We start from the raw sequence: 27,622 nt of genomic DNA on the forward strand, positions 1-27,622 counted from the left end.
AGACCCACTTAGGGCACTTTTGGGGGTCCTCAGCCCCACTTTAGGATCCCCAGACCCATTTAGGGCACACCTGGGGGTCCTCAGCCCCACACTGGGATCCCCAGACCCATTTAGGGCACACCTGGGGGTCCTCAGCCCCACTTTAGGATCCCCAGACCCATTTAGGGCACTTTTGGGGGGTCCCCCTCCATTTTGGGGGGGGTCCACAGCCCCATTTAGGGCATTTTTGGGGGGTCCTCAGCCCCATTCTGAGGTCACCCTGACACCCCCCAAATCCCACCCCACAAAAAGAAAAAACAACCCAAAATCCACCCCAAAAGCTCTAAAATACCCCAAATTTAATCACGACAGGAGGGGTGGGGGGGGAGGAAATGAACTCCAACCCCGTCACCCATCACCCTCACGGTAACGGTGACGGACGGACCCGCGGCGCTGCCCCACGGCTGGCTGTACCCCGTGACACCCCAAATGTGGGGTGACAGCGCTGTGGGGTGCAGCGGGGAGCCCGGCTGCCCTACAAGCGACCATTGGGGACGACGTTACGGGGGTTCTGGAGGACTCCAACACCGTCACCACAGCGCTGAGGTGTCCTGAAGGCATCTCTGGAGACTGTAGGGGTGTTGGTGGTGTCAGTGAGTCCTCCAACACCATTCCCAGCGCCTCGGAAGGCTCCTCTTTCACCCTCAATGCTGTTGATGAGTCCTCCAACACCGCTTCCATCACTTTGGGGTGTTGCGAAGGCTCCTCTTTCACTCTTAATGCTGTTGACGAGTCCTCCAACACCATTTCCATCGTATTGAAGTGCTGTGAAGGCTCCTCTTTCACCCTTAACACTGTTGATGAGTCCTCCAACACCGTTTCCATCGTGTTGAAATTTTGCAGAGGTTCCTCTTTCACTCTTAAGGCTGTTGAGTCCCCCAACACCATTTCCATTGCCTTGGAAGGCTCCTCTTTCACCCTCAATGCTGTTGATGAGTCCTCCAACACCATTTCCATCGTGCTGGGGTGTTGTAAAGGCTCCTCTTTCACCCTGAACACTGTTGATGAGTCCTCCAACTCCATTTCCACTACTGTGGGGTGCTGTAAAGGCTCCTCTTTCACCCGTAATGCTGTTGATGAGTCCTCCAACACCGTTCCCATCATGCTGAGGTGTTCTGGAACCTCATTCTTCACTTTAAGTGGTGTTGATGAGTCCTCCAGCACCATTTCTGCTGTGTTGAGGTGTTGTAGAGGTTCCTCTTCCACCTTTAATGCTGTTGGTGGTGCTAAGGAGTCCTCCAACACCGTTTCCACCACGTTAAGGTGTTCTGGAGCTTCATCCTTCACCTTTACCAGTACCGGTGAGTCCTCCAACACCACCTCCATCACACCGAGGTGTTCTGGAACTTCATCTTTCACCTTTAATGGTATCAGTGAGTCCTCCAACACCGTTTCCGCTGCACTGAGGTGCTCTGGAGCCTCATCCTTCACCTTTACTGGTGCTGACGAGTCCTCCAACACTGCCTCCATCACATTTAAGTGTTTTGGAAGCCTCTCTTCTGCTCGCAGAGGTGTTGATGACATCAACGAGTCCTCCATCGCGTCAAGGTGCTGCTGTTGAGACTCCTCTCCCACTTTTAACCCCGTTGCTGGCACCGAAGAGTCCTCCAACACCACCCCCACCACCTTCCCCTGTTCCAACACCTCCTCCTCCGCCTGTACCCCATCCAGCTGTTGGTTCTGTTGCCCCACCAGCTGCTCCCGGAGCCGAATCTCTTTGGGACAAATCCCGCACCGTCGCTCGGCGTGAGTCCTCCGATGGTTCTTCAGTGCCATCAGGTTGTAGAAAGCCTTGTGACAGGCGGAACACCGGAACAGCCCGGTGGTGTGGCTGTGACGATGGTTCACCAAACTCCCAGCATGTTTGTAGCTCCGGCCGCACTCCTCGCACCGGAACGGCCGCGTCGACGACTGTTGCACTGCTGCCTGTTGTTGCTGCGTCGCTGCCTGTTGCTGCGCCGCTGCCTGTTGCTGCTGCGTCGCCGCCTGTTGCTGCTGCGTCGCTGCTGCCTGTTGCTGCCGCGCCGCCGACTGTTGTCGCTGCGTTGCTGCCTGTTGCTGCACTGCTGCCTGCTGCCTGGCCACTGACTGTTGCCTGACCACCGACTGCTGCCTCACCGCCGACTGTTGCCTCATTGCCAACTGCTGCCTCCTCCTCCCTTCCTCTTCCTCCTCCTCCACGAACCCGATGGGCGACGGCGATGCCGGCAGCCCAGCTTTACACCGCGGGTGGTTGCGGAGGTGGTTGCGGTAGGCGGCCATGTTGGGGTACCACCGTGCACACACCATGCACGGGAAAACACCCGTCTGGTGGGTCTGACGATGGTTCACCAAACTCCCCCCGTGCCGATAGGTCTTCCCACACACACTACAGGCGTACGGACGTCGTTCCGGTGACGCCGGTACCGACACCGACTGTTGTTGGGTCCGGTGACGTCGGCAGTGCTCTCGGAGGGCTTCCATGTTGTCGAAGGGCTGCCCGCAAGACCCGCAGATGTGGGATGGGGGAGGGTCCTCCGAATGCCCTGCGGACCCTCCCGCTTCCACGGCGCTCCCCCCGGCTCCGACTGCTGCCAACAAAGTCACAACCGTTCCCGTTGGATCCCCAACAGGATCCCATCACAACCTCAACAAAGTCCTGTTGCATTCCCACCTTTTTTTTCCCATTTCTGTGCCATTCCCACTCCATTTTCCCATCCTTGTTCCGTTCCCACTGGTTTTCCATGCCACTCCTAACAGATTTTCCCATTTCTGTGCCATTCCCATCCTATTTTTCCCATTTCTGTGCCATTCCCACTCCATTTTCCCATCCTTGTTCCGTTCCCACTGGTTTCTCCATGCCACTCCTAACAGATTTTCCCATTTCTGTGCCATCCCATCCTCTTTTTCCATGCCACTCCTAACAGATTTTCCCATTTCTGTGCCAATCCCATTTCTGTGCCATTCCCACTCCATTTTCCCATTCCCAATACAATCCCATTGGTTTCCATGCCATTCCCACTCTATTTTCCCATCCCCATGCCACTTCCATTGTTTCCACGCCACTTCCATTGGTTTTCCACGCCACTCCCATTGGTTTTCCATGCCACTCCTACCAGATTTTCCCATTTCTGTGCCATTCCCACCCCATTTTCCCACCCCAATGCCACCCCCACTGCTTTCCATGCCAATCCCATTGGTTCTCACACCATTCCCACCCCATTTTCCCACCCCAACACCAATCCCACTGCTTTCCATGCCATTCCCATTGCTTTCCATGCTATTCTCATTGACTCCCAAGCCACTCCCACTCCATTTTCCCACCCCAATGCCATTCCCACTGCTTTCCATCCCCTCCCCGTTGCTTTCCATGCCATTCCCATTCCATTTTCCCACCCCAATACCATTCCCGCTGCTTTCCATGCCAATCCCATTGATTTCCATGCTCTCCCCATTGATTCCCATACCATTCCCACCCCAATGCCATTCCCACTGCTTTCCGTGCCCTCTCCATTGCTTCCCACAACATTCCCATTGCTTTCCATGCCCTCCCCATTGCTTCCCATACCATCCCCACCCCATTTTCCCACCCCAACACCATCCCCATTGCTTCCCACACCAATCCCATTGCTTTCCATGCCATTCCCATTGAACCCCATGCCATTCCCACCCCATTTTCCCACCCCAATGCCATCCCCACTGCTTTCCAAGCCCTCCCCATTGATTCCCACGCCATTCCCACCCCATTTTCCCACCCCAACACCATCCCCATTGCTTCCCACGCCATCCCCACCCCATTTCCCCACCCCAACACCATCCCCACTGCTTTCCAAGCCCTCCCCATTGATTCCCACGCCATTCCCACCCCATTTTCCCACCCCAACGCCCTCCCCATTGCTTCCCACGCCATCCCCACCCCATTTCCCCACCCCAACACCATCCCCATCCGCATCCATACCATCCCCACCCCATTTCCCCACCCCACACCTCCCCCCATTCCCCACCCCACGTCCCACCATCCCGCGCCGTCCGTCCGTCCTCCTCCTCCTCCTCCTCCTCCTCCTCCTCCTCCTGCTCCTCGTTGCCCCACGTCCCGCCGCCGTGGCTGATCCTCCCTCCTCCACGCACATGGCGCAGGGGGGATCCCCCCAGCAGACCCCGGGTTTTTCGACCGATGGAAACGCCGGCATCTCCTGCTGTGCCTCCTGAGGTGCCCTTTGAGGGCCGCCAAGTTGGAAAAACGTTTGGGGCAGAGGTGACAACCGAAATCTCCGATCTGATGAGTCCTACGGTGGTTGATGAGGCTCCCGGAATGGAGGTAAGCCTTGCCGCAAACCTCGCAGCCGTACAACCGTTCGGTGGCAACGGGAGGGCGAGGGTTGGAAGGACGACGGCGGTGAAGTCTGGTGTGATTTCGGAGAGCCATGAGGTTTGGGAAGGATTTAGGGCAGGAAGGGCAGGAAAAAATACCGGGGCGGTGAGTATGGCGATGGTTGGCCAGGCTGCCACGGTGACGGTAACGGCGGCCGCAGTCGGTGCAGGAGAAGGAGGTGCAGGGGGAGGCCGCCATGGCTGGGGGTATGGGGGTCGGGGAGGGTGTAGGGGAGGTAAATGGGGGTTATGGGGGGTAACGGGGGGAAGATGGGGGGTAATAGGGGGTAATGGGGGGTAATGGGGGGAGATGGGGGGAGATGGGAAGGTTATAGGGGGCAATGGGGGGAGATGGCGGTGTTTATAGGGGGTAATGGGGAGAGATGGGGGGAGATGGGGAGTTTATAGGGGGGTAATGGGGGGAGATGGGGGGTTTATAGGGGGAGATGGGGGAAAATGGGGAGTTTATAGGGGGGTAATGGGGGTAAATGGGGGGTAATGGGGGGAGATGGGGGGAGATGGGGGGTTTATAGGGGGTAATGGGGGAGTTATAGGGGGGTAATGGGGGGGTTATAGGGGGTAATGGGGGTAAATGGGGGGTAATGGGGGTATGGGGGGGTTATAGGGGGTAATGGGGGAAGATGGGGGGTTTATAGGGGGGTAATGGGGATAAATGGGGGAAATGGGGAGAGATGGGGGTAACAGGGGGAGATGGGGGGGTTATAGGGGGTTAACAGGGGGATATGGGGGGTTTATTGGGGGGTAATGGGGGTAAATGGGGAGTAATGGGGGGAGATGGGGAGTAATGGGGGGAGATGGGGGGTTTATAGGGGGAGATGGGGGGTAAATGGGGGGCTTACAGAGGGTAATGGGGGGAGATGGGGGGTTTATAGGGGGGTAATGGGGGTAAATGGGGGAAATGGGGAGAGATGGGGGTAACAGGGGGAGATGGGGGGTTTATAGGGGGGTAATGGGGGTAAATGGGGGAAATGGGGAGAGATGGGGGTAACAGGGGGAGATGGGGGGTTTATAGGGGGGTAATGGGGGTAAATGGGGGAAATGGGGAGAGATGGGGGTAACAGGGGGAGATGGGGGGTTTATAGGGGGGTAATGGGGGTAAATGGGGGGTAATGGGGGGTTTATAGGGGAAGATGGGGGGTAAATGGGGGGCTTACAGGGGGTAATGGGGGAAGATGGGGGGGCTATAGGGGGGTTATAGGGGGTAATGGAGGAGGTAGGGGGGGAATATCGGGGAATATGTGGCGTAATGGGGGCTTATAGGGGGAAATGGGAGGAAATGAGGGGATATGGGGTGATATGGGGGGCTCTATAGGGGGTTTATGGGGGGAAATGCAGGAATATGGGGGAAATAGGGGGAAAAGGGGGGAGATGGGGGGTTGATGGGGGGCAATGGCGGGATAATGGGGGAAATGGGGGATTATGGGGGTAAGTTGGGAGGTAATGGGGGGAGATGGGGGGATTATGGGGGTAACTGAGGGAATTATGGGGGGAGATGGGGGGGGTTTGGTGACTTGGGGGGGAATAATGGGGGGAAATTGGGGGGGGGGGGTTGGTGTCCCGGGGGGGTTAATGGGGGGGGATAATGGGGGGTAATGGGGGGAAATGGGGTGGTTTTGGAGTCCTGGGGGGGGGTGCTGGGGAGATAATGGGGGGAAATTAACGAAGAGCTCCTTAATTAAAGTTACGGGGGAGAGAACAGACCCCCCCCTAATTAACAAAGACCCCTTAATTAGGGATAAGGAACATTGGCAGCCCCCCCCCCCTCAACCCAATTAACTCCCCTAATTAGAGAGATGGGGCTGACGAAGCACCCACAGGACCCCCCCCAAATTAACCAACCCCCCCTCCTCCCCAATTAACAGAAACCGCCTTAATTAGGGCACGGGGCCCCCCCACTCCCACCCCCCCCTTCCGTGGCTCCGCCCCTTTTCTCCTTATAAGGAGCGAACCCCCAAACCTCCCCCCCCTCCCCCACCCGCACCTCCTTTTGTTGCGGGGAGACCGGAAGTCCGCCGTAGCCCCGCCCCTTCCGCTCGCTTTAAGCCCCGCCTACCTCCGGAAGCCCCGCCCACCCCGCGGTCCTAGCGCGCGCCCCGAGCGGAGCCCCCCCAAAGGTAAGGGTCCGGAAGGACCCCCCCAAAACCGGGGGGCATTGCAAAAACGCGACCCCCCCCAACCTTCCCACGCCGTCCCGTGATGCACCGCAGCCCCCCCCTCATTGCACGGCCCTTCCCGTGGTGCACCGCGCCCCCCCCGAATTGCACGACCCCCCAAATTCGCATCCCCCCACCTCAGCCCTTTGCAAAAACGCGACCCCCCCCCGCCTTCCCACGCCGTCCCGTGATGCACCGCAGCCCCCCCCTCATTGCACGGCCCTTCCCGCCGTGCACCGCCCCCCCCCCCCAATTGCACGAGCCCCCCGAATTTGCAAACCCACTGCGGCTACGTTGCAAAAACGCGCCCCCCCTGCTCCCCCGCCTCCCGCGCGGTGACACCTCGCTATCGCGATTCCCCACCCCCCTCCCCCCATTGCACGGCCCTTCCCGTGGGTCTCGGCCCCCCCCCCCCGAATTGCACGAGCCCCCCATGTTTGCGACCCCCACCTCGGTGCACCGCAAAAACGCGCCCCCCTCCCCCACAGTCCCATGATGCATTGCAGCCCCCCCCCCCCGCATTGCACAGCCTATCCCCTCACCCCCCAAATTGGTAGCCCTTCCCCATCATGCATTGCAACCCCCTCCACCTCCCCCCCCCCACTCCAAACTGCAAAATCATAACATTGCATGCCCCCCCCAGCTTTGCATCGCTTCCCATGGTGCATTGCAACCCCCCCCCCAAATTGCAACCCCCCCATTGCAAATTTGCATTGCAACCTCCCCCCCAAATTTGCACCACCCCCCCACTACAAAACTGCATTGCAACGCCCCCAAATTTACACCACCCCCCCACTAAAAAACTGCATTGCAACCCCCCCCAAATTTGCACCACCCCCACTAAAAAACTCCATTGCAACCCCCCCCAATTTCCACCCCACCCCCCCCCCAAATTGCAAAATTGTGTGGTTCCCCCCTCCCAAAATTGCGTCCCTCTGGGTGCAAATTGGGGTCAAATGGGGCAGAATTGGTGCAAACGGGCGCTGTGTCTGCAGGGGGCCATGGAGGAGCAGCGCCAGGAGGGTCCCGGAGGAGGGGGCAGCCGTGGGAACCACCACGATGGCGCCCGTGGTGGCCACCGAGATGGTGGCCATGGGGACAACCAAGATGGCAGCCATAGGGACAACCAAGATGGCGGCCACCACCAAGGTGTCAGTCACAAGGACAACCAAGATGGCGGCCATGGGGACAACCAAGATGGCAGCCGCCAAGATGTTGGTCACAGGGACAACCAAGATGGCGGCCATGGGGACAACCAAGATGGCAGCCACGGTGGTCACCAAGATGTTGGTCGCAGGGACAACCAAGATGGCGGCCATGGGGACAACCAAGATGGCGGCTACCAAAAGGACCCCGATGTCACCCATGGCAGCCCCCAAAAGGACAACCATGGTGGCCACCAAGACGGTCACCACGATGGCAACAAACAAGATGGCGGCCACGGTGGCCACCAAGACGTCAGCCATGGCCGCCATGTCACCCATGGGTGCCACCAGGAGGACACCTATGGGGACAACGCGGTGCCACCGCCCTACAAGAAGCCACGGCGCTGCCACCGCTGTCCCACCGCCATGTCACCGGGTGTCACCGCCGCCAGGTCCCGCTGCAGGTCCTCCAATATCACCTCCACTGTCGGTGTCACCCCAACCATCGGTGTCACCTCTGCCAATGTCACCTCCGTCAGTGTCACCCCAACGCTTGGTGTCACTTCCATCGGTGTCACCTCGACCGATGTCACCTCCACCGATGCCACTTCCACCATCGGTGTCAGCTCCACCAGCGTCACCTCAACCAGTGTCACCTCCACTGGCGTCTCCCCAGCCACCGGTGTCACCTCCGCCGATGTCACCTCCACCAGGTCCAGAGGTTCCACCATCACCACGTCCATCTCTGATGCCACCGGAGCAGCTGTCACCTCCAGAACACCCAAAACTGTCACCATCACCAGGTCCAGAGATACCACCAACACCACCCGGTCCCAAAGTGTCACCGTCACCCGGTCCCGAGGTGCCACCACCACCAGGGCTGCGTCCAAAGCCACCAGAGATGCCACCACCATGATGGACACCTCTGAAACCTCCGTCGGCGTGGTGACAACCACCGGAGGTAACACGGTTGTGATGGATACCTCCAAAAGCACCGTCGGTGCTGTCGTGGCCACCAGAGGTGCCACCACCAGAAGTGCCACCACCAGAGCTGCCACCACCAGAGGTGCCATCGGCCTGACGACAACCAGCAGAGGTACGACCACCAAAGGTACAACCAGCAGAGGTACCGCCAGAGACGTCACCAAAGGTATCACCACCAGATCTACCACCGCCACCAGATCTACAGCCGCCAGAGGTGCCACCACCAGAGCTACAACCATGAGAGACATCAGGCGGGTGACAACCACCAGAGGTACAGCCGGCGGTGCCATCAGAGATGCCACCAGAGATGTCATTGGAGGTGCCGCAGGGTGTACTGCCGGAGATACCATCAGAAGAACCATCGGGGATACCGTCAGAGGTACCCCTGGAGATACCATCGGAGGAACCGTCGGAGGAACCATCGGAGGAACCATTGGAGACACCACTGGAGATGCTACCTTTGGAGATACCATCGGAGGTAGTACTGGTGGTGACAGCGGAGGTACCATCGGACATAGTGTTGGAGGTACCATCGGAGGAACCGACGGAGATACCGTCAGAGGAACCGTTGGATGCACCGCTGGAGATACCATCAGAAGAACCACTGGAGGTACCATCAGAGGAACCGTCAGAGGAACCACCGGAGCCTCACCTGACGGCACAACTGGCGGCGATACCACCGGAGAGTCAACTGGAGACGGTGCCACCACCACCATCACCACCAACAGAGCCTGCGGTGACCCCAAGCCCCCCTCAGATACCACCACCACCACCAACAGCGCCCATGGGGACCCCAAACCCCCCCAGACCCCCCCACCACCACCCATGATGACCTCAGACCTCCCCCAAACCCCACCACCACCTCTCCAGCTGACCCCAAACCCTCCCTAGACCCCACCACCACCACCCGCAGTGACCCCAAACCCCGCCTAGACCCCACAATCACCCTTCCAGCTGACCCCAACACCCCCCCAGACCCCACCACCAACCTTCCAGCTGACCCGAATGCCCCCCCAGACCCCACCACCACCACCCATGGTGACCCCAAACCTCCCCTAGACCCCACCACCACCACCCATAGCAACCCCAACCCCCCCTAGACCCCACCACCTCCACCCACAGCGACCCCAAACCCCCCCTAGACCCCACCACCTGCACCCATAGTGACCCCAAACCCCCCCTAGACCCACCACCACCCTTCTAGCTGACCCCAACGCCCCCCAGACCCCACCACCACCTCCCATAGTGACCACAACCCCCCCCTAGACCCCACCAGCACCCTTCCAGCTGACCCCAACGCCCCCCCAGACCCCACCACCACCCCTCCCACCACCTCCCCACCACCCTCCACCGCCTCCCCCCGCCCCTCCCCGCCGTTCCCCTGCCCATCCTGCCCCAAATCCTACACCACCCTCTCCAAACTCGCCATCCATCAACGTTCCCATACAGGCGAACGTCCCTTTTCCTGCCCGGATTGTCCCAAATCTTTCGCCGATCCTTCCGTCTATCGCAAACATTGCCGTGCCCACGCCGGCCATCGCCCTCACCGTTGCGCCGCCTGCCCCAAAGCTTACGTGGAACGTAAAGACCTCCATAACCACCAACGTTCCCACACGGGGGAGAGGCCGTACCTGTGTTCCGAATGCGGCAAAAGCTTCGGCCGCTCTTCCTCCTTGGCTTGCCACCAGCGCATCCACGCTCACCGCAAGCCGTACGGCTGCGGCGTCTGCGGCAAAGCCTTCACCCAGCTCTCCTCCTTCCAGAGCCACCAACGCGTCCACACCGGCGAGAGGCCGTTTTTGTGCCCTCAGTGCGGCAGGATGTTCTCGGATCCTTCCAGCTACCGCCGGCACCAGCGCGCCCATCAAGGCGTCAAGCCTTACGGCTGCAGCGAGTGCGGCAAAGCTTTCAGGCAGCCGGCCGATTTGGCTCTGCATCGCCGGAGTCACACTGGGGAAAGGCCTTGGAGGTGCGGGGAGTGCGGCAAAGCCTACAAAGCGTCGTGGGATCTGAAAAGGCATCGCTTGAGTCACAGCGGGGAGAGGCCGTGGCGATGCGGGGAATGCGGGAAGGGATTCGGGGAGAGGGCGGCATTGGGGAAGCATTGGAGGACGCATTCCGGTGAACGGCCTTATAGCTGTGGGAGGTGTGGGAAGGGGTTCGGGGGAGCGTCCGGGCTCAGGAAGCATGAGAGGACGCATGGGAAGGGGGAGGAGGGGGGCAAGATGGCGGACGACGCAGGGGGTGCTGGGGGGGCTCCTCTTGGGCATGGAATGGGTGACGGGGGACAACTCGGTGGTGATGTGGTCAGCGTTGGTCAACCTGGTACCAAAATGGCTGCCAACGTGGGTCATGACATCGGAGGCGCCAATATGGCCGCCAGCGGGCAACCTGGACCTAATATGGTCGCCAATGTGGGTCATGACATTGGAGGCACCAATATGGCCGCCGGTGGCCAACCTGGACCTAATATGGCCGCCAACGTGGGTCATGACATCGGAGGCGCCAATATGGCCGCCGCTGGCCAACTTGGACCTAATATGAACACCATTGGACAGCTTGAACACAATATGGCTGCCAGTGGCCAACCTGGTACCAATATGGCCGCCAACGTGGGTCATGACATTGGAGGCACCAAGATGGCCGCCAGTGGCCAACCCAGCTCCAATATGGCTGCCATCAGCCCCAATAAGGACCCCATTGGCTCCAGTAGGGACAATCCCAATATGGCGGCCACCAGCCCCAATATGGCCATCATCAGCACCAATAGGGATGGTCCCAATATGGCGGCCATCAGCACCAATAGAGACGGTCCCAATATGACGGCCATCAGCCCCAATATGGCGGCCATCAGCACCAATAGGGACGGTCTCAATATGGCGGCCACCAGCCGCAATATGGCGGCCATCAGCCCCAATAGGGACCCCATTGACCCCGATGGGGACGGTCCCAATATGGCGGCCTCCAACCCCAATATGGCGGCCCCCAGTGGCCCCTTCCGCTGCCCGCTCTGCCCCAAAAGCTTTGGGATGAGGGCGGGGCTTCGCCGCCACCAGCGCCGCCATGGCCACGCCCCCTCCACCCAGACCACGCCCACGGGGGAGGGGGCGGGGCTTCGTTTAGACCACGCCCCTTCCGGCCACCCATAGGGCGGCGTTGGCTCTGCCCACAGTGCAAATAAAGGGACGGAGGCTGCGTGGCGGCTCCTCCGTGTCACCATCGTGTGTTATTGTGTGTCATTGCATGTACAATGGGTCAACATCGTGTGTTGTCACATGCTATCACATGTTATTGCATGTCATTGTGTTATTGCATGTAATCATGTGTTATCGTGTGTTATTGTGTGTCCAATGTGTCATCATCACGTGTCGTCATGTTATTGCATGTCATCACGTGTCACTGCGTGTTATCATGTGTCATCATGTATCATCGCATGTCATCACGTGCTATTGCATGTCATCGCATGCTATTGTGTGTCATTGCATGTCACCATTGCATGTCATAGCGTGTCACTGCATGTCATTGCATGTCATCATGTGCTCTGCGTCACCATTGCGTGTCATCATGTGCCATTGCATGTCAATGCATGTCATCATGTGTCACCATCACGTGTCATCACGTGTCACTGCGTGTCATCATGTTCTCCATGTCGCCATCACATGTCATTGCATGTCACTGCATGTCGCTGTGTCACTGCATGTCATCACGTGTCATCATGTGTCATCGTGTCCTCTGTGTCACCATCACACTGTGTCACCACGTGTCACGGTGTGCCATCACGTGTCATTGCATGTCATCATGTCCTCTGTGTCACCGCGTATCACTGCATGTCATCACGTCCTGTGTCACGTGTCATCACGAGTCATCACATGTCATCATGTCACGGCGTGTTGTTGCATGTCACTGCATGTCATTGTGTGTCGCCATGTCCCCTGTGTCGCCGCATGTCACCACGCGTTATTACGTGCCACCGCGTGTCACCGCGTGTTATCACGTGTCATCACGTGTCATCATGTGTCATCGTGTCCTCTGTGTCACTGTGTGTCACCACGTGTCACCGTGACATGGGATGAATGACGTGTCCAGGTGCCATCGCGACATGGGACACACGTGTCACATGATACGGGATCCATGTGTCACATGACACGGGACACGCGTATCACACTGACACGGGATCCATGCGTCCATGTGTCCTACTTCCGGTCCCTGCCTCTTTCTGACGTCACTTCCGGTTTCGCCACCCCTCCCCCCAAGGGAGCCCCTTGGAAAAAAAAAGAGCTGGGTCCTGCGCATGCGCCGCGCTGCTCCATAGCGACCGGGCGACACTTCCGGGTTTTTAGGCCCGTCCACTAGCAACGGGGGCGGGGCGGAGTCGCACGGAGAGCGTTCATTGGCTACTGGAGGGAAGGGGAGGGGGCGTGGCCTGAATGCTGAGCGCTGATTGGGCGGAGAGGGGACATCCGGGAACGGAACGGGAGCGGCGGTGCAGGGCGGTGAGTGGGGTCCGTGGGGCTCTATGGGATCCGTGGGGCGTTATGGGGTCCGTGGGCTTTATGGGGTCCGTGGGCTTTATGGGATCCGTGGGGCACTATGGGGTCCGTGGGGCACTATGGGGTCCGTGGGGTCTATGGGGTCCGTGGGGTCTATGGAGTTTGTGGGCTCTATGGGGTCCGTGGGCTTTATGGGGTCTGTGGAGTCTATGGGGTCCGTGGGGGTCTATGGGATCCGTAGGCTCTATGGGGTCCGTGGGGCTCTATGGGGTCTGTGGGTTCTATGGGGTCTGTGGGTTCTATGGGCTCTATGGGACTCTATGGGATCCCTGGGCTTTATGGGGTCCCTGGGCTTTATGGGGTTCGTGGGCTTTATGGGGTCTGTGGGGTCTATGGGCTCTATGGGACTCTATGGGATCCGTGGGCTTTATGGGGTCCGTGGCGTCTATGGGGTCCATGGGCTTTATGGGGTCTGTGGGGCTCTATGGGGCTCTATAGGGTCCGTGGGCTTTATGGGGTCTATGGGATCCCTGGGGCTCTAAGGGGTCCATGGGAGTCTATGGGGCCGTGGACTTTATGGGGTCTGTGGGGGTCTGTGGGGCTCTGTGGGGACCTTGGGGTTTGTGGGGCTCTATAGGGTCTATGGGGTCTGTGGGGTCTGTGTGGATCTGTGGGGCTTTATGGGGGATGTGGGGTCCGTGGGGCTCTATGGGGGTCCCTGTGGGTTTCAGTGGGTTCCTATGGGGTTCTCCTATAGGGTCACCAGGGTCCCTATGGGTTTCTGTGGGTCCCTAAGGGACATTAGGATCCCTATGGGGTTCTGTGGATCCCTATGGGGTTCTGAGGGTCCCTATGGGGACATTGGGGTTTTTATAGGGACAAAAAAAAAAACCCATAGTGTTCTTTGGGTTTCTATGGGTCGCCATGGAGACATTAGGATCCATATAACGCTTTTATGGGTCTGTGTGGAGACACTGGGATCCCTATGGGGTCGTGTGGATTCCTATAGGGTCGTGTGGGTCCTTATGGGGTTCTCTGGGTCCTTATGGGTTTCTCTGGGTCCTTATGGGGACGTTGGGATCCCTATGGGTTTCGAGGGGTTTCTGTGGTGAAACGGGTCCCTATGGGGTTCTGTGGATCCCTATAGGGTCGTGTGGGTTCCTATGGGGACACTCCGGTCACTATGGGGTTCTGTGGGTCCCTATATGGTCGTGTGAGTTCCTATGGGGACACTGGGATTCCTATGGGGTTCTGTGGGTCCTTATGGTTTCTGTGGGTCCTTATTGGTTACTATGGGTTCTTATGGGGACATTGGGATCCCTGTCAGTTTCTTGGGGTTCCTATGGGGTGTGTGGATCCCTATGGGGTCGTGTGGGTCCTTATGGGGTTCTGTGGGTCTTTATGGTTTCTGTGGGTCCATATGGGGACATTTGGATCCCTGTCGGTTTCTAGGGGTTCCTATGGGGACAATGGGGTCCTTATGGGGTTCTGTGGGTCCTTATGGGTTTCTATGGGTCCTTATGGGGACATTGGGATCCCTGTCGGTTTCTAGGGGTTCCTATGGGGACACTGGGGTCCCTATGGGGTTCTGTGGATCCCTACAGGATCGTGTAGGTTCCTATGGGGACACTGGGATCCCTATGGGGTTCTGTGGGTCCCTATAGGGTGGTGTGGGTTCCTATGGGGACACTGGGATCCCTATGGGGTCTGTGGGCCCTTATGGGGTCTGTGGGCCCTTATGGGGTCTGTGGGTCCTTATGGGGTCTGTGGGTCCTTATGGGGACATTGGGATCCCTGTCGGTTTCTAAGGGTTCCTATGGGATCTGTGGATCCCTATAGGGTCGTGTGGATTCCTATGGGGACACTTGGATTCCTATGGGTTTCTGTGGGTCCTTATGGTTTCTGTGGGTCCTTATGGGTTACTATGGGTTCTTATGGGGACATTGGGATCCCTGTCAGTTTCTTGGGGTTCCTATGGGGTCGTGTGGATCCCTATGGGGTCGTGTGGATCCCTATGGGGTCGTGTGGGTTCCTATGGGGTTCTGTGGGTCCTTATGGTTTCTGTGGGTCCTTATGGTTTCTGTGAGTCCATATGGGGACATTGGGATCCCTGTCGGTTTCTAGGGGTTCCTAGGGGGACTCTGGGATCCCTATGGGGTTCTGTGGGCTCCTATAGGGTCGTATGGGTTCCTATGGGGACACTGGGATTTCTATGGGGTTCTGTGAGTCCTCATGGGTTCTGTGGGTCCTCATGGGTTCTTTGGGTCCTTATGGGTTTCTATGGGTTCTTATGGGGACATTGGGATCCCTGTCGGTTTCTTGGGGTTCCTATGGGGACACTGGGGTCCCTATGGGGTTCTGTGGGTCCCTATGGGGTTCTGTGGGTCCTTATGGGGTTCTGTGGGTCCTTATGGGGTTCTGTGGGTCCTTATGGGGTCTGTGGGTCCTTATGGGAACATTGGGATCCCTGTTGGTTTCTAAGGGTTCCTATGGGTTCTGTGGATTCCTTTAGGGTCGTGTAGGTTCCTATGGGGTTCTGTGGGTCCTTATGGTTTCTGTGGGTCCTTATGGTTTCTGTGGGTCCATATGGGTTTCTATGGGTCCTTATGGGGACATTGGGAGCCCTGTCGGTTTCTAGGGGTTCCTATGGGGACACTGGGGTCCCTATGGGGTTCTGTGGGCCCCTATAGGGTCGTGTAGGTTCCTATGGGGACACTGGGATCCTTATGGGGGTCTGTGGATCCCTATAGGGTGGTGTGGGTTCCCATGGGGACACTGGCATTCCTATGGGGTTCTGCGGTTCCCTATGGGGTCGTGTGGCTTCCTATGGAGACACTGGGATCCTTATGGGGTTCCTTGGGTCTTTATGGGTTTCTATGGGTCCTTATGGGGACATTGGGATCCCTGTCGGTTTCTAGGGGTTCCTATGGGGACACTGGGGTCCCTATGGGGTTCTGTGGGCCCCTATAGGGTCGAGTGGGTTCCTATGGGGACACTGGCATTCCTATGCGGTTCTGTGGATCCCTATAGGGTCTTTGGGTTCCTATGGGGACACTGGGATCCTTATGGGGTTCTGTGGCTCCCTATAGGGTGGTGTGGGTTCCTATGGGTACACTGGCATTCCTATGGGGTTCTGTGGGTCCCTATAGGGTCTTTGGGTTCCTATGGGGACACTGGGATCCTTATGGGGTTCTGTGGCTCCCTATAGGGTGGTGTGGGTTCCTATGGGTACACTGGCATTCCTATGGGGTTCTGTGGGTCCCTATAGAGTCGTGTGGGTTCCTATGGGGATACTGGGATCCCTATGGGGTTCTGTGGGTCCCTCTGGGTTTCTGTGGGTCCTTATGGGGACATTGGGATCCCTGTCGGTTTCTATTGGTTCCTATGGGTTCCTATGGATTCTTATGGGGACATTGGGATCCCTGTCGGTTTCTAGGGGTTCCTATGTGGACACTGGGATCCCTATGGGGTTCTGTGGGTCCCTATAGGGTGGTGTGGGTTCCTATGGGGACACTGGGGTCCCTATGGGGTTCTGTGGGTCCCTTTAGGGTTGTGTGGGTTCTTATGGGGACACTGGGGTCTCTATGGGTTCTGTGGGTCCCTATGGGGTTGTGTGAGTTCCTATGGGGACACTGGGATCCTTATGGGGTTCTGTGGGTCCCTCTGGGTTTCTATGGGTCCTTATGGGGACATTGGGATCGCTGTCGGTTTCTAGGGTTTTCTATGGGGACACTGGGATCTCTATGTGTTCTGCTGGTCCCTATACGGTCGTGTGGGTTCCTATGGGGACACTGGGATCCTTATGGGGTTCTGTGGATCCCTACAGGATCGTGTGGGTTCCTATGGAGACAATGGCATTCCTATGGGGTTCTGTGGATCCCTATAGGGTTGTGTGGGTTCCTATGGGGACACTGGGGTCACTATGGGGTTCTGCGGTTCCCTATGGGGTCATGTGGCTTCCTATAGGGACGCTGGGATCCTTATGGGGTTCTGTGGGTCCTTATGGTTTCTTTGGGTCCTTATGGGTTTCTATAGGTCCTTATGGGGACATTGGGATCCCTGTCGGTTTCTAGGGGTTCCTATGGGGACACTGGGGTCCCTATGGGGTTCTGTGGTTCCCTATAGGGTGGTGTGGGTTCCTATGCGGACACTGGAGTCACTATGGGGTTCTGTGGGTCCCTATAGGGTCGTGTGGGTTCCTATGGGGATACTGGGATCCCTATGGGGTTCTGTGGGTCCTTATGGGTTTCTGTGGGCCCTTATGGGGACATTGGGATCCCTGTTGGTTTCTAGGGGTTCTTATGGGGTCACTGGGGTCCCTATGGGGTTCTGTGGGTCCCTACAGGATCGTGTGGGTTCCTTTGGGGACACTGGGGTCCCTATGGGGTTCTGTGGGCCCCTATAGGGTCGTGTGGGTTCCTATGGGGACGCTGGGATTCCTATGGGGTTCTGTGGGCCCTTATGGGTTCTGTGGGCCCTTATGGGTTCTGTGGGCCCTTATGGGGTTCTGTGGGTCCTTATGGGGACATTAGGATCCCTGTCACTTTCTAAGGGTTCCTATGGGTTCTGTGGCTCCCTATAGGGTTGTGTGGGTTCCCATGGGGACACTGGGGTCCCTATGGGGTTCTGTGGATCCCTATAGGGTCATGTGGGTTTGTATGGGGACACTGGGATCCCTATGGGGATCTTTGGGTCCCTCTGGGTTTCTCTGGGTCCTTATGGGGACATTGGGATCCCTATGGGTTTCGAGGTGTTCCTATGGGGAAACTGGGGTCCCTATGGGGTTCTGTGGATCCCTATAAGGTCGTGTGTGTTTCTATGGGGACACTGGGGTCTCGATGGTGTTCTGTAGATGCCTATAGGGTCGTGTGAGTTCCTATGGGGACACTGGGATTTCTATGGAGTTCTTTGGGTCCCTATGGGGTCGTGTGGTTTTCTATGGGGACACTGGGATTCCTATGGGATTCTTTGTGTCCCTCTGGGTTTCTATGGGTCCTTATGGGGACATTGGGTTCCCTATGGTTTTCTAGGGGTTCCTATGGGGACACTGGGGTCTCTATGGAGTTCTGTGGATCGCTATATGGTCGTGTGGGTTTTTATGGGAACACTGATATCCCTGTGGCGTTCTGTGGGTCCCTCTGGGTGTCTATGGGTCCTAATAGGGACATCGGGATCCCTTTTGGTTTCTAGGGGTTTCTATGGTGACTCTGGGATCCCTATGGGTTCTGTGGGTCCCTACAGGATCGTGTGGGTTCCTATGTGGACACTGGGGTCACTATGGGTTCTGTGGGTTCCTATGGGGACACTGGGATCCTTATGGGGTTCTGTGGGTCCCTCTGGGTTCTGTGGGTCCTTATGGGGACATTGGGGTCCCTTTGGGGTTCTTGGGGTTTCTATGGGTCCTTATGGGGCCGCGTGGGTCCCGCAGTGTCTCTTATGGACTCCCCATCCCCACAGATCCCATGGCGGAGGCGGACCCCGAAGGGCGCAGGGAGGTGTCAGTGGGGAGGGGTCCTCCAGGTGGGGGCGGGGGTCCTCTGGCCCTGCTGAAAGCGCGGGCGCTCGACGTCACCTTTGAGGTTGGGGACGACTACGAGGTCATCGAAACCATCGGAACCGGAGCTTATGGGGTCGTCAGCTCGGCCCGGAGAAGGGACACCGGTGAGGGGGGGGTCCTTGTGGGGTCGGTTGGGGTCCTTGTGGGGGCGGTTGGGGTCCTTGTGGGGTGGTTAGGGACCCTGTGGGGTCGGTTGGGGTCCCTGTGGGGGGCAGTTGGGCCCCTATGGGGTCAGTTGGCTCCCAATGGGGTCATTCGGGTCCCTATGGTGTCCCCTGGCTCCCTATGGGGTCACTTGGGTCCGAATAGGGTCCGTTGGGTCCCAATGGGGTCCGTTGGGTCCCTATGGGGTCAGTCGGGTGCCTTTGGGGTCATTTGGGTCCCAATGTTGTCCCTTGGCTCCCTATGGTGTCCCTGTGTCCCTTGGCTCCCAATGGGGTCCGTTGGGTCCCAATGGCGTCAGTTGGGTCCCAGTGGGTTCCTATGGGGTCAGTTGGCTCCCAATGGGGTCAGTTGTGTCCCTATGGTGTCCCTTGGCTCCCCATGGGGTCCGTTGGGTCCCAATGGCATCAGTTGGGTCCCAGTGGGTCCTATGGGGTCAGTTGGCTCCCAATGGGGTCAGTTGTGTCCCTATGGTGTCCCTTGGCTCCCCATGGGGTCAGTTGGGTCCCTATGGTGTCCCTTGGCTCCCTATGGGGTCCATTGGGTCCCAATGGAGTCAGTTGGGTCCCAGTGGGTCCTATGGGGTCAGTTGGCTGATGCGGTGCCGGTGTTTCGGTTCCAGGGCAGCCGGTGGCCATCAAGAAGATCCCGAATGCCTTCGACGTGGTGACCAACGCCAAGAGGACCCTGAGGGAGCTGAAAATCCTCAAACACTTCAAACACGACAACATCATCGGGATCAAAGACATCCTGAGACCCGCCGGGCCCTACGGGGAGTTCCGATCCGTGTGCGTGGCAACGAGGGGGGCAGCTGAGGGGCTGGGGGTGGGCAGGAACCTGTGGGGTGGGGGTGGAACTCGTGGGGACGTCATTTGGGGTCACCTGGGGCTGTGGGGTGGAGGTGGAGCCCATGGGGTGGAGGTGGAGCCCATGGGGTGGAGGTGGAAGCCATGGGGTGGAGGTGGAACGTATGGGGTGGAGGTGGAACTCATGGGGACATCATTTGGGGTCACCTGGGGCTGTGGGGTGGAGGTGGAGCCCATGGGGTGGAGGTGGAAGCCATGGGGTGGAGATGGAACATATGGGGTGGAGGCGGAACTCATGGAGACATCATTTGGGGTCACCTGGGGCTGTGGGCTGGAGATGGAAGCCATGGGGTGGAGGGGGATGCCATGGGGTGGAGATGGAAGATATGGGGTGGAGATGAAACCTATGGTGTGGAGGTGGAAGCCATGGGGTGGAGGTGGAACCCATAGGGACGTCATTTGGGGTCACCTGGGGCTGTGGGGTGGAGGTGGAGCCCATGGGGTCGGGGTCCCCCCCCATTTCCCGCCCATTTCCCCCCCATTTCCCCCCATACCGACCCCATACCCCCCTTTTTCCCCTTTTTCTCTCCCATTTCCCCCCCTACTGACCCCATACCCCCCTTTTTACCCCCCCAAACTCCTGATTTCCCCCCCATTTCCCCCCATACTGACACCATTTCCCACCATTTTCTCCCGTACTGACCCCATATCCCCCCATTTCCCCCACATACCCTCTTATTTCCCCCCATTTCCCCCCATTTTCCCCCATACTCACCCCATCCCCCCCATTTTCCCCCTTACCGACACCATACCCCCCATTTCCCCCCATTCCTCCCCCATTCCCCCCAATACCCCCCCATTTCCCCTTATTTCCCCCCATACCGACCCCATACCCCCCATCTCTCCCCCATTTCCCCCCCATACGCCCCATATCCCCCCAATACCCCCCATCTCTCCCCCATTTCCCCCCCCACCCTAACCCCACACCCCCTTCCTTTCTCCCCGCCCTTCTCCAGCTACGTGGTGCTGGACCTGATGGAGTCGGACCTCCACCAGATCATCCACTCAGCCCAGCCTCTTTCCCTGGAGCACGTCCGCTATTTCCTCTACCAACTCCTCCGCGGCCTCAAATACATCCACTCTGCCAACGTCCTCCACCGAGACCTCAAACCTTCCAACCTCCTGGTCAACGAGAACTGCGAGCTGAAGATCGGCGATTTCGGCATGGCTCGCGGCCTCGGAGCCGACCCAAGGCACAGCAAAGCCTTCTTGACCGAATACGTGGCCACGCGTTGGTACCGAGCCCCGGAGCTGCTGCTCTCCTTGCACCGTTACACGCGAGCCATCGACATGTGGTCGGTGGGCTGCATCTTCGCCGAGATGTTGGGCCGTCGGCAGCTTTTCCCCGGTCGCAATTACGTCCATCAACTTCAACTCATCATGGCGGTCTTGGGGACGCCGCCGGCGAGCGTCATGGCCGCCATCGGGGCCGAGAGGGTCCGTGCTTATCTGCAGAGCCTCCCTCCTCGCCCGCCGGTGCCGTGGGAGAGTTTGTACGGCGACGCCGAACCGGAGGCTTTGGCTTTGTTGGGGAGGATGCTGAGGTTCGACCCGAGGGAACGGGTCGGTGTCACCGAAGCGTTGCGACATCCCTTCCTGGCCAAATATCACGACCCGGAGGATGAACCCGAGTGCGTGCCGGCGTTCGATTTCGCCTTCGAGCGTCGCGTGCTCACCAAGGAGGAGATCAAAGCTGCCATCGTGGCCGAAATCGAGGATTTCCATCAGCGTCGCGACGGCATCCGGCGTCAGATCGCCTTTGCCAGTGCCAGCGCCGTCAGCCAGGCCAACGTGGGCAATGCTGGGGTCAACGTGGCCAATATGGCCAACCTTGGGGTCAACACAGCCAACGTTGGAGTCAATGGGGCCAATATGGGGGTCAACGTGGACAGTGTTGGGGTCAACGCGGCCAATATGGCCAATGCCGGGGTCAACGTTGGGGTCAACACAGCCAACGTTGGGGTCAACGGGGCCAATATGGGGGTCAACGTGGGGAATGTTGGGGTCAACGCGGCCAATATGGCCAATGCCGGGGTCAACATGGCCAATATCGGGGTCAACGGAGCCAATATGGGGGTCAACGTGGGCAACGTTGGGGTCGAAGTGGCCAATATGGGGGTCAGCGCGGCCAATATGGGGGTCAGCACAACCAACATTGGAGTCAACGGGGCCAATATGGGGGTCAACGTAGCCAATATGGGGGTCAACATGGCCAATGTTGGGGTCAGCGTGGCCAATATGGGGGTCAGCGTGGCCAATATGGCCAACACTGGGGTCAACACGGCCAACGTTGGGGTCAATGCGGCCAACGTTGGGGTCAACGCGGCCAAAATGGGGGTGAACGCATCCAACGCCGGCGTCGCCATGGCCAACGTGGTCAACACCGGCATCACCGTGGCCAATGCTGGCATCAGCGCAGCCAACGTCAACGCCAGAGTCAACGTGGCCAACATTGGGGTCAACGCAGCCAACGCCGGCGTCGCCGTGGCCAATATCGGCCTCAACACCGTGGCCAACGCCGGCATCCGGATGATCAACGTGGCCAACGTTGGCATCGGCGTGGCCAATGCAGCCAATGCTGGCATGAACGTGGCCAATAGCGGCATCAGCGTGGCCAACATGGCCAACGCCGCCATCAATATGGTCAACGCCGGCGTCAGTGTGGCCAACGTGGCCAACGCCGCCATCAATATGGCGAATAGTGGCGCCAGTATGGCCAACGCCGGGGTCAGTATTGGCAACGTGACCAACGCCGGGGTCAATATGGCCACCGTGACCAATGTCAACGTCAACATGGCCAACGCCGGGGTCAATATGGCCAACATGGCCAACGCCGGGGTCAATATGGCCAACATGACCAATACTGGGGTCAATATGGCCAACGCCGGGGTCAATATGGCCAACATGACCAACGTTGGGGTCAATATGGCCAACCTGGCCCCCACCACCAACACCAGGACCGACCCGGCCGTCCCCACGCCGTGGCCTTGCACCGATGTGGATATGGCGAGTCCCGGCCCTACGACGGCCCCCGATTGCCCCATGGAATCGCCACGGGTCAAAGAAGAACCGGAAATCCCGGTGGTACCGAAACGAGACGGCGCCATCTCCGATGACACCAAAGCGGCCCTAAAAGCGGCGCTGCTGAAATCTGCCATGAGGAATAAGAGCAGAGGTTTGGGGTCTGCGGGGGGGGGGGGGCATGACACGATTTGGGGTCTTGGGGTGGGTTGGGGGCTCTATTGTGGAACTTTGGGGTCTCGGGATGGGGTGGGGGGTCTCCATTTGGGGTCCTGGGATGGGTTGGGGGCTCCGCTGTAGAACTTTGGGGTCTTGGGGTGGGGTGGGGGTCTCCATTTGGGGTCATGGGTTGGGTTGGGGGTCTCCATTTGGGATCATGGGTTTGGGATCCCCATTTTGAGATCTTGGGTTGGGTTGGGGGTTTCCATTTGGGGTCATGGATTGGGGTCCCCATTTTGGGGTCTTGGGTTGGGGTGAGAGTCTCCTTTTGGGGTCTTGGGTTCGGGGTCTCCATTTGGGGTCATGGAGTTGGGGTCCCCATATTGGGTTACAGGATGGGTTGGGGGTCCCCGTTTTGGGGTCATGGGGTTGGGGTCCCCATTTGGGGTTTTTGGGATGGGGTGAGGGTCTCCATTTGGGATCATAGGATGGGTTGGGGGGTCTCCATTTGGGGTCATGGGTTGGGTTGGCGGTCTCCATTTGGGATCATGGTGTTGGGGTCCCCATATTGGGTTATAGGATGGGTTGGGGGTCTCCATATGGGGTCATGGGGTTGGGGTCCCCATTTGGGGCTTTTGGGATGGGGTGAGGGTCTCCATTTGGGTTCATAAGATGGGTCGGGGGTCTCCAAGGCTGCCCCCTTCCCCTTTTCCCCCCCCCAGACCCCCCCTGCCCTGCCCTCCCGGAGGCTCCGGATTGCCGTAAATCGGTGACGGCCGCCGAGAGGCAACGGGAGAGGGAAGAAAAACGGCGCCGTCGACAAGAAAGGGCGAAAGAAAGAGAAAGGAAACAACGGGAAAAGGAACAGCGGGACCGGCAGAACCGGGACCCCCAACAGAGCCGGGACCCCCAACAGAACCGGGACCCCCAGCAGCGGCTCAGGGGTCTCATCCTCAGCGACGACGATCGGCACCTTTTGGAACGCTGGACCAAAATGAGGGATGGGGCACCGCCGAGACCCCCCCAGCAACCCCCCAGTAACCCCCAGCAGCCCCCCAGTAACCCCCAGCAGCCCCCCAATAACCTCCTGCAGCCCCCCAATAACCTGCAGCCCCCCATTAACATCCAGCAGCCCCCCAATAACCCCCTGCAGCCCCCCAACCCGCAGCCCCCCAACCACCCCCAGCAGCCCCCCAATAACCTACAGCCCCCCAATAACCCCCTGCTGCAGCCCCCCAGTATCAACCCACAGCTCCCCAGTATCAACCCACAGCCCCCCAGTATCAACCCACAGCCCCCCAGTGACCCCCCACAGCCCCAGGCGGCGATGGCGGCAGTGGTGGGGGGGGGAGGTGGGGGGTGGGCGGACCCCGATGTGGCCACGGTGACCCAGCAGCTGTCCAAGTCACAGGTGAGGGGGTTGGGGGGGTCTGGGGGGGTCTGGAGGGGGTTGGGGGTGGGGTGGGATTTGGGGCAGAGACATCAATGGGGGCTGGGGGCAATGGGGGCTTCGTATGGGGTCTTGGAGTGGGGTGGGGGGCTCCGTTTCTGAGCTTTGGGGTCGTGGGATGGGTGGGGGTCTCCATTTTGGGGTCATGTGTTGGGGTGGGGGTCTCTGTTTGGGGTCTTGGAGTGGGGTGGGGGGCTCCGTTTCTGAGCTTTGGGGTCGTGGGATGGGTGGGGGTCTCCATTTTGGGGTCATGTGTTGGGGTGGGGGTCTCTGTTTGGGGTCTTGGAGTGGGGTGGGGGGCTCCGTTTCTGAGCTTTGGGGTCATGGGATGGGGTGGGGGGTCTCCATTTTGGGGTCTTGGAGTGGGGTGGGGGGCTCCGTTTCTGAGCTTTGGGGTCATGGGATGGGTGAGGGTCTTCACTGGGGTCATGTATTGGGGTGGGGGTCTCCATTTCTGAGCTTTGAGGTCATGGGATGGGTGGGGGTCTTCATTGGGGTCATGGGATGGGGTGGGGGTCTCCATTTTGGGGTCATGGGATGGGGTTCTGCATTTTGGGGTCTTGGAGTGGGGCGGGGGTCTCCACTGTAGAACTTGGGGCTATAGGGTGGGGTTGGGGTCTCCATTTTGGGATCATGGGATGGGATCCCCATTTTGGGGTCATGGGATGGGTTGGGGCCTCCACTGGGGCTCAAGGAATGGGGTTGGGGTCTCCATTTGGGGTCATGGGATGGGGTTGGGGTCTCCATTTGGGGTCGTGGGATGGGATCCCCATTTTGGGGTCATGGGATGGGGTGGGGGTCCCCATTTTGGGGTTGTGGGGTTGGGGTCTCCATTTTGGGGTCATGGGATGGGATCCCCATTTTGGGGTCATGGGGTGGGGTTGGGGTCTCCATTTGGGGTCATGGGACGGGGTGGGGGGTCTCCATTTGGGGTCACATTTTGGGGGTCTTCTTTTCACCTCTCCATCCCCTCTCCCCCCCCGCCCCCCACCCCCAAAAAAAAGGTGGAGGACGTTTTGCCCCCCGTCTTCTCGGTGACCCCAAAAGGCAGTGGGGCGGGATATGGGGTGGGCTTCGACCTGGAGGAGTTCCTGAGCCAATCGCTGGACATGGTGGGCGACGGCAAGGAGAGGTGAGGGGGGGGGACCGCAAATCCCATAGGGGGGGACACAAAGGTTGGGCTCACCCCAAAATCCCAAAAATGGAGGACCCAAAATCCCAAAAATGGAGAACTTCAAAATCCCAATAATGGACGACCCAAATTTTGGGGTCACCCCATTGGGGGAGGACCCCAAAATCCCCATAATGGAGGACCTCAAAATCCCAATAATGAAGGACTCCAAAATCCCAATAATGGAGGACCCGAAGTTTAGGGTCACCCCACTGGGAGAGGACCCCAAAATCCCAATAATGGAGGACCCCAAAATACCAATAATGGAGAACCCCCAAAATCCCCATAATGGAGGACCCAAAATCCCCATAATGGAGGGCCCCAAAAATCCCAATAATGGAGGAACCCAAAAATCCCAATAATGGAGGACCCAAAATCCCAATAATGGAGGACCCAAATTTAGGGGTCACCCCATTGGGATAGGTCTCCAAAATCCCAAAAATGGGGGACCCCAAAATCCCAACAATGGGGGACCCAGAGGTCACCCTGTGGTCGAATGATGGAGAACCCGAAGTTACGGGGTCACCCAATGGGGTCTCGTCCCACCCCAAATCCCGCTGCCCCACACATTGGGGTGGAGAACCCCAAAGTTATGGGGTCAGGAACCAATGGGGCCCCACCCCCCACCCCAAATCCCACAGTCCCACACATTGGGGTGGAGAACCCCAAAAGTTATGGGGTCAGGAACCCAATGGGGCCCCACCCCACATCCCACTGCCCCACACATTGGGGTGGAGAACCCCAAAAGTTATGGGGTCAGGAACCCAATGGGGCCCCACCCCCCACCCCAAATCCCACAGTCCCACACATTGGGGTGGAGAACCCCAAAAGTTATGGAGTCAGGAACCCAATGGGGCCCCATCCCACATCCCACTGCCCCACACATTGGGGTGGGGAACCCCAAAAGTTATGGGGTCAGGACCCCAATGGGGCCCAACTCCACCCCAAATCCCACTGCCCCACACATTGGGGTGGCGAACCCCAAAAGTTATGGGGTCAGGACCCCAATGGGGCCCAATTCCACCCCAAATCCCACTGCCCCACACCTATGGGATCTATAGGGTGGAGGTGTGGGGTTTTACGGCCTCGCTATGGGGCTGACCCCATATCACCCCATAGCCAGGGGGACTCGGCCCCACTGTCGGCCTCCCTGCTGGCCGATTGGCTGGAAGTTCACCGCCTCAGCCCCGCTGCCTTCGAGACCCTACAGAGGGACCTCCAGCTCGGATCCCCCATGGCGCTGTCCGACGACATCCCTGACCCATAAGTGTGGGGCGGACCCATAAGTGTGGGGTGGACCCACAACTTCCGCCCTCCCCCTCCCCCCATTAAAATCCTTTTGTATGGGATGTGATTGTGTGGGGTCTCAGTGGGTCTCTATGGGGCTCTATGGGGTCTCTGGGGGGGCTCTATGGGGCTCTATGGGGTCTCCATGGCGCTGTCCGACGACATCCCTGACCCATAAGTGTGGGGTGGACCCACAACCTCCACCCCCCGCCCTCCCCCCATTAAAATCCTTTTGTATGGGATGTGTCTGTGTGGGGTCTCAGTGGGTCTCTATGGGGCTCTATGGGGTCTTTGGGGTCTCAGTGGGTCTCTAAGGGGCTCTATGGGTCTCTATGGGGCTCTATGGGGTCTCTGTGGGTCTCTGTGGGGCTCTATGGGTCTCTCTGGGGCTCTCTGGGGTCTCTATGAGGGCTCTATGGGGCACTATAAGTCTCTGTGGGGCTCTATGGGGTCTCCATGGCGCTGTCCAATGACATCCCTGACCCATAAGTGTGGAGTGGACCCACAACCTCCGCCCCCCTCCCCCCCATTAAAATCCTTTTGTATGGGATGTGTCTGTGTGGGTCTCTATGGGGTCTCTATGGGGCTCTATGGGGTCTCTCTGGGGTCTCAGTTGGTCTCTATGGGACTCTATGGGGTCTCTATGGGTCCCCTTTTTCTTCCAGAAATAATGGGGTCTCAGTGGTTCCCTTCGGCTCTCTATGGGTTTATATGGAGACTATGCGGATCTGGAAGGGTCTCTATGGGGTCTCAATAGGATCCCTTTG

At 58.7% G+C, this 27,622-nt stretch overlaps 4 protein-coding genes across 4 annotated transcripts; 3 read left to right on the plus strand and 1 right to left on the minus strand.

The window, feature by feature from the left end:
- Window positions 1–323: 323 nt before the first annotated feature.
- Window positions 324–4,656, minus strand: LOC146541901 (uncharacterized; the record flags this gene model as incomplete). Its single annotated transcript, XM_085215389.1, has 2 exons — window positions 324–2,609; window positions 4,035–4,656. Coding segments are annotated over 2 exons (2,844 nt in total), but the record flags the coding sequence as incomplete, so codon positions are not given.
- Window positions 4,657–6,432: 1,776 nt separating this feature from the next.
- LOC109364404 (uncharacterized) lies at window positions 6,433–9,835 on the plus strand. Its single transcript, XM_085215384.1, has 2 exons — window positions 6,433–6,524; window positions 7,559–9,835. Exon 2 carries the CDS (start codon window positions 7,565–7,567, stop codon window positions 9,581–9,583), a length of 2,019 nt encoding a protein of 672 aa, XP_085071510.1. The 5' UTR covers window positions 6,433–6,524; window positions 7,559–7,564; the 3' UTR covers window positions 9,584–9,835.
- Window positions 9,836–9,903: 68 nt separating this feature from the next.
- On the plus strand, window positions 9,904–11,911 carry LOC146541902 (uncharacterized; the record flags this gene model as incomplete). The annotated part of the gene is made up of 1 exon (XM_085215385.1): window positions 9,904–11,911. A coding segment is annotated over one exon (1,938 nt), but the record flags the coding sequence as incomplete, so codon positions are not given.
- A 1,191-nt stretch (window positions 11,912–13,102) lies between these two features.
- MAPK7 (mitogen-activated protein kinase 7) lies at window positions 13,103–26,917 on the plus strand. The gene is made up of 7 exons (XM_085215383.1): window positions 13,103–13,185; window positions 18,640–18,843; window positions 19,524–19,689; window positions 20,724–22,942; window positions 23,670–24,358; window positions 25,402–25,529; window positions 26,688–26,917. Exons 2-7 carry the CDS (start codon window positions 18,645–18,647, stop codon window positions 26,833–26,835), a joined length of 3,549 nt encoding a protein of 1,182 aa, XP_085071509.1. The 5' UTR covers window positions 13,103–13,185; window positions 18,640–18,644; the 3' UTR covers window positions 26,836–26,917.
- The last annotated feature ends 705 nt before the right edge of the window (window positions 26,918–27,622 follow it).

The sequence above is a fragment of the Meleagris gallopavo genome, unplaced genomic scaffold (genome assembly GCF_905368555.1).
Source record: "Meleagris gallopavo unplaced genomic scaffold, MGAL_WU_HG_1.1 scaffold_24, whole genome shotgun sequence".
NCBI classification, from domain to species: Eukaryota; Metazoa; Chordata; class Aves; order Galliformes; family Phasianidae; genus Meleagris; species Meleagris gallopavo.

Excerpts from the sequence above, each read along its gene's own strand:
- MAPK7 (XM_085215383.1), top strand. The coding sequence starts at position 18,645 with ATGGCGGAGGCGGACCCCGAAGGGCGCAGGGAGGTGTCAGTGGGGAGG. Across the intron at positions 19,690-20,723 it reads TACGGGGAGTTCCGATCCGT|CTACGTGGTGCTGGACCTGA; the intron begins GTGCGTGGCAAC and ends GCCCTTCTCCAG. Across the intron at positions 25,530-26,687 it reads GTGGGCGACGGCAAGGAGAG|CCAGGGGGACTCGGCCCCAC; the intron begins GTGAGGGGGGGG and ends ATCACCCCATAG.
- LOC109364404 (XM_085215384.1), top strand. The coding sequence starts at position 7,565 with ATGGAGGAGCAGCGCCAGGAGGGTCCCGGAGGAGGGGGCAGCCGTGGG.